The following is a 6,746-nucleotide window of genomic DNA, read 5'->3' on the forward strand; positions in this document are numbered from 1 at the left end:
TCAATTGTGGGTGAATTAATAGAGTCGGAATCCTGAAATTTGAATTTGGAATCATGGGTTGAGGAGGAAATAATGTGTGCTAAATTGAAAATTTGTTAAAATTTGGATTTCGGTGTACCTTTAGAGCTCGAATCATGAAATTTGGTCCTAATTGGTACTCAAATTTAATTTATGGTCGATATTAATGTGTGGATTGTTTTTTCAGACATATGCAGTTTTATCTAAAAATAAAATAATATGTTAATACATTATTAAATAGTTCCTACATTCGCTAACGAAGTTGCGGGCATATGCTAGTTTCAATGATAAAGCTTCTTGACCTGGTCACTTCAGAAATTCCCCCCACTCACAAGCATAGCCTTTCACATACTTGTGTCGTAACTCAATGAATGTTCTAGTATTACAAAAACCAAAGCCAAACAAAAATCCCTTGGGAATGTTATATTCTTGTTTTTTGCTTTCGTTGTGTATGTGTTTTCATTGTTTGTTTTGTTCATCAAATTTATTACATGATAATTGTTGCTTTTGATTTCAACATTGTTTGAAGTACTTTGGTTATATTTATTCCATAGGGAATTGTGAAATTTTTTGTGTTGTTAACAATAAAAGTTTATTTTAGGAATTGTAAATAAAATATTTGTAGATAGGATAGGTGAGGATTGCAGTCTAGACTCCTAAAGAAATATATTTACACTAGCATATCCCCGCAACTTCGTCAGCGAATGTGGGTAATATTTAGACATGTATTAACATATTATTTTATTTCACAGAAAGCTGCATATGTCAGAAAAACTAAATAATCCACATATTAATATCGTCCATAAATTGAATTTTAGTACCATTTAATACCAAATTTCATGATTCGAGCTTTAAAGGTTCACCCAAATTTTAGCAAATTTAGTTCCATTTAGCACACATTATTTCCATAAGTACCCTCCGCAACCATCTAACGAAATTTCCTGCGTACCCCGATCCTACACAATGATTCCAAATTCAAATTTCAGGATTTCAACTCTTTGGTTCACCCACAATTCAAATTGTACTAAATATAGTAGACAGTAGTACGAATTTACAAAACTTCCAATTTTCAGCCTGGCTCCAAATTTAATGATTCTAGCTCTACTGGTTCACCTAAAATTTAAATTGTACCAAATTTAGTACCCATAAATATTAATTTCTTAAACTGAATTCTGACCCCAATCCTACTCCCATACAGTGTTCCTGACTCTAAATTTCATTGTTTGCGCTCCATCGGTTCACCCAAATCTGATTTGTACCAATCATAGTACTACTAAGTACTTTCCTTACACATATGTAAAAAATGTCCAAAACTACGTACATATCTCAATCATACACTCCGACGATAATGTGCATTTCAAATTTCAGAATTCCAGCTCGATTTGTATCTCAAAATTAAATTTCTACCAAATATAGTACCATATAGTTCTTTTCGTACACATGAGTACACGCTTTCAAAACCATGTCCTTAAATATACCCTACATCGCAACCCTAATTCGCTTAGTTCTATTCATTCACATGCTACGAAATTGTACCAAAATTAGTACATTTTAGTACTTTTCGCATACTTATAGTTCGAATGTCAAAAAACCCTTTGCTATATCTATTCTACCCTCCATCAGTGACCCTCATTAAAAATTTAAGAGTTCTAGTTCTACCGGTTTGCCAAATACAAATGGTGTAATATTTAGTACTTTTCGTACTGTTCTAGTACGAATTGCCAAAAACCTAGCCTTATCTGTCACATTTGGACCAAGAGCGAGTTATATGAGGCTATCTCCAACGTACACAGGATTTTTCCGAGGGCTGAGGTTGGTGCTGCTGGGGGCTATGCCTAAAGCGAACCTAAGTTCTTTCCATCAAAATACCATCCTTCCATCGTTTAGAGGCTGCCATCCTGCCTTCGTTTAGAGGCTATAGTTATTACAACTGACGGACACATATGCCTAATTCGCCATAGAATTTTACGCTGAGCAAGAATATACATATATACTTTGTAGGGTCGGAAAGGATTATTTCGTTGAGTAACAAATTTAAAAAAAATGACTTATATTGCAGGTTGTCCGCTTATATGGATTTTACCATCCATGAATACGAAAAATGTAACACAGAAAATCGTTATATTAAATATTATGTACGTGGCTATCATAAGGACAGTCATTTCACTTCTGAAACACACAATAATATTCAACATAATTAAAATTGCTTCTTAACTTACCCCCGATCTTAGCTGCAGCAGCGTCGTGTCATCGACAATTCCCAATTCTTCCCATGAACGTGGTGGTGGTGGCGGTGCCACAGAACCAGGAACTTGATTTTGTGACGAAATTTTATGAGCTGTTATCCAATTAGATTTTTCGTCATCAACACCCATAGGGGATGGGGTATTAACCTCTTCAGCCTTCAAGCTGGCACGTCGAGCTGTTAAGGCGCGATTTGGTGAAGGATCTCTTTGCAGGTTATGCATAACCTCAATGGCTTTGTGGGCCGTGCGAGGACTTATTATGCTATCCACTGGACTTATGCTCAAACGTTTAAAGGACAAAGACTTGGGAGATGTGGGAGATTTCGGGGATTTTTGTGGTGATTTTGGTGATGGACTATAGGATGAAGAGGCTGGTGATGGTGTTTTCGTTAAGGGTTTCATTTTTTCCGGGTGGTTAGTATTTTGTTGAGATTGTTGTTGCTGATTGAGAGGTTTGGTATTGTCATTTGGTATATCCAAAGTTAAAATGGTGGTTTTACTTGAATCCACATCGGAGGGTGGCGAATGAATGATAAATGGTGGTTGCAGCTGATTGTCGGTTATTCCACTAGGCCCTCCTACTCCACCTCCTCCTGTACTTAGTGATTTTCCTATGGGATGCTGTTGATTGGTTGAAGAATTTGCATCACTATCAGGCGTGCGCATTTTCACCACTTCACCCCCAAATGTCACCCTCTTGGGTGTGCGTGAGGGTGTCGAAGGCGTAACAAGGGTGTAATATGAATCTCTGCCTTGTCCATCTTCTGTGTCGTCTGAATCACTCAGTAGCTTCACCAATGAGGCGGAGGAGGCATCATGTAAACTTTTTGCACTGGCCAGGCGGCCACACACAACCTCATCTTCCAGACTATTGACGAAATTTTCGCTGTGAGATTTATGGCAGACATCCGGTGGTTGTTCCGGCTCAACCAAACAGACGTCATCATCTTTGGCTTCGAGAATACGCATTGTCAGGGTATCGTCATTAATTTTTATTTCAGTTTCCATAATTATCTTGGCCGGACAGGCGAGTAGGGGTTCATTACTGCCCACTGCCTCTTCGACCACCACCTGTACCTCATCATTTTCATGGGGCACAGGAGGATGCCAACAATTGGCTAACTTCGAGGGTTTAGAATTTGCCATGAGGCGCCAGGTGTTGATATTGTCCTCTGTTGAGGCTAAGAATTTTGATTGGGAACCGGCTGAGGATACTGAACCATCCGACTCATTAAGACCATAAACGTTGCATAGCAGATCGAACTCCCGAAAAGCTCCATGGGACATATAGCTAACAAATTCCTGTTCACCGAGGAGCTCACGCATTTTCCTTAAGACCTTTAGGGTAATTTCCTGGTGTGTAACCTGACCCATTTTCTGTATCAGCATATCAATGGTGGTCCTGATTATGAAATGTCGCTTCGAGGTGTGTAGTGTGGATTGAACCAAAGCTGGTAGGGATAGCATAACACCACATGTTAGGCGTCCACCAAATGGTTCATTGGTTATCTTTTGATTCAGGCCAATATCGAGGATTTGTAAAATTACCGCTTCGGGTATGGCTGTTTCGGAGAGATAGACCCGCAGACAATCCAAGGCACCCTTCCTTACAGTAGGGGCCTGATGTCCTAGGTTCTCCACCAATTGTCCTATCAATGGCTGCATAAATGGGTCGGCCTTGGCCTTCATTACCACCAGAACATCAACAAATACACGTAGGGCATGTTGCCGCACCTGCCATTCGGGATCTTTGAGACGTTCCAAAAATTCGGCAAACATCAGACGGGGACATGTTGACTCGGGTAGTTTCCGTGTCCTTAAAATATGTTCCCACAAGGGAGTCAATTGAATGTTGGTCGTCGGGGCTGAGGATGATGATGATGACGACGCTGTTGTTGTTGCTGCACGACTCTGATGAACAGCTGATGAAGTACGCATAGTTGTTGTTATTGTTGTTCGAACTGCTACGTGACCGTTGACCGGAATATCCTTACAAGCCGTTCTATGCAGTGGCCTTCTAAAAAAAACTTAGTCACGTAAAATTCCACGTTTTAACAAAGAGGACGCTAGTCCATATATTAATTTCCAATTGTTGTTGCTTTGGACTTTGTTTTTTTTTCTTGTCGTTGTAGTTGTGATTTTTGTTGTTGTTGTTGTTGCGAGAAAAAATAGAAACACTATTTTTAATTGTTTCCTTAAACTTCAACCTTATTTCAACTTCTGTGTGTGGCCTTTAACCCGGCTTTGCTGTCATGCCACAACAATATTGTATAAATTCTCTTATAGACATTGATTATTTTGTTAACCAAAATGGGAATTTTTAGATTTTAAATTTCATTATCTTTACAATACAACACATTTTGAAAGGCCGTATTATTTCAAAATTAAATATCTTTTTATTTAAAACTCACTAGGTTTTCCTTCTTTGAAATAATTTTTTTATTTATTATTTGTTTTATTGTTGTTGTTATTTTTTCCACACACACAATATCTTGAAGACTGTTTCGTATTCCGTATCCTTCGCGTAACTTTCACTTCAACACTCACCATATGACTGCAGGTTGTAACGTTATCCACTTGGCTATTTGTATAAAATAATAAATATGAAGTGTGAGTAAAATTTGAGAAAGAGAGCCGTAATACTGACCATTGCTGTGATGAGAGAGAGAGTGGCGTTGCCAACCCTAATGTTAAAGGACATGTTGCTTTCATATGACAGCTAGTAAGCTGGCAAAAGGATATTAGGGTCATACAAAAATTACAATGTAACACACTGCTATTGGGTGGGAAATTTATTATAGTGATGAAAGACTTTGGTAAGGACAAATTCGCTATAGGTTAAGTTTTGAAGTTATGGCGTTATAAAAACCCCTTACCACAATGTAGTAAATGTCCTGTACCACCGTGTGGCGAATGTGTTTGTGCATCGATTTGTAACAGGCAAAATGAAACGGTATCGTTTGGTATAGCTCCCTTCCCATTTTCGGCATTTTGAAGACATTAGCCGCGATATTTGGCTAATTGGTATGGTATTTATTCGGTGTATATATAGGTCCAAGTTTTTATATGATCCAACATAAAATGTCCGTTTTTTGGGTATTAATACATTTTTAACCGAATTTACTCAGGATGGGGATATAATTTGACATATTAGATTCCTGGTGAATGAACAATAAATTTAAACAAGTGAAAAAGCGTTTGATACCCTCCACCATAGATATACTGTCAGGTACTTGGAATGAAAATAAAGGGAACTTGCCAAAAAGTGACCTATTCTCCGAAGGTGAAATGATTACAACAGAGTCTTAGAGCCAAACCCAAAACGCAGAACAGATCAGATAACTATTTTAAGGGGACCCCCCATTCTGGGGGTCAACATTTTTGTTGACTTAATTCCAATCTACACTAATTCAAGAATGTCCCTGCAAAATTTCAAGTTAAAATCTCAAGAACTCTTGAAGATATAGCCGATTTATTGTGTCAGCATCAAGTGACGGCTGAAGGGCTTCTCAAACTTTAAACGCGTTTTTCTCTAAACATTTTTTCGCGAATGGCGGGCACGATAACTCAAAAACTAATAACCCAATCGATTTCAAATTTTTACACGTTTCTCTGGGAGTGTATAGCTCTCGTATGAACTAGGATAAAGCCAATCGGTGAAGATCTTCCTTATTTTTTAACTTGGTTTTTGGTAAAAAATCGGCGATTTTCCAAAAATATTTTTTCAAAGGTCCACCATTTTGTTAATTTTAGAGCGAAGTCAATAATCCTAGTTCATACGAGAGCCAAACATGTACTCTTTCTAACACCGTTGGAATTTTCGGATTCCGATGTTCCAGTGAGGAGTTATCATGTCCGCCATCAAAAATAAGGACTTTTCTTTAATTACAAAAAACAACAACAAAACAATAACAAAAATTTTTTGTAAATTATTTTTCTTCTCTTTTAAATCTTCAATTATATATGTGCAAAGTTACAAACCTTATCAAGCAAGCATTGGTATTGATTTACCAGCCCATTGAAAATCTTGAAAAATTAAAATGCAGAATGTGGGGGGTTCCCTTAATATAAAAAAGGATGTTATATGGGGACTCCGCCAAAAAGGTTGCGATTATTAATAATTTTTAGTAGGGAGATTTGTTATCATATACGATTACAAAATACCAAATTTTGTATTCGAATTCGGTTGAAACACGAGCTCAAGAATCCCAAAATATCCAAAATTGGGGGTACCCTTAAATACTGACAAATAAGAAGTACCGTTATAAGTGGACCTATACTTATAATTTTTTGTGGAGACATTTAGTACCCAACAAGAACCCAATATACCAAATTTCAGCGAATTCGGCTGAAAAACGCTCTCAAGTACCACAAAATAACGAAATTTGTGTGTACCCTTATATGGGGTCTACCCGAAAAAAATTGACCTATATTCATAATTTTTTGTGGAGGGATTTGGTACCTATTAAGAACTCAAAATAC

General features: G+C 37.5%; 1 protein-coding gene across 1 annotated transcript; it reads right to left on the bottom strand.

The window, feature by feature from the left end:
• Positions 1-2,237: 2,237 nt before the first annotated feature.
• On the bottom strand, positions 2,238-4,202 carry LOC133325111 (uncharacterized; the record flags this gene model as incomplete). Its single annotated transcript, XM_061533935.1, has 1 exon — positions 2,238-4,202. A coding segment is annotated over exon 1 (1,965 nt), but the record flags the coding sequence as incomplete, so codon positions are not given.
• Between the last annotated feature and the right edge of the window lie 2,544 nt (positions 4,203-6,746).

This window comes from Musca vetustissima, unplaced genomic scaffold (assembly GCF_032173495.1).
Source record: "Musca vetustissima isolate MV318-11 ecotype Yass unplaced genomic scaffold, APGP_CSIRO_Mvet_v1 utg215456, whole genome shotgun sequence".
Taxonomy (NCBI): domain Eukaryota; kingdom Metazoa; phylum Arthropoda; class Insecta; order Diptera; family Muscidae; genus Musca; species Musca vetustissima.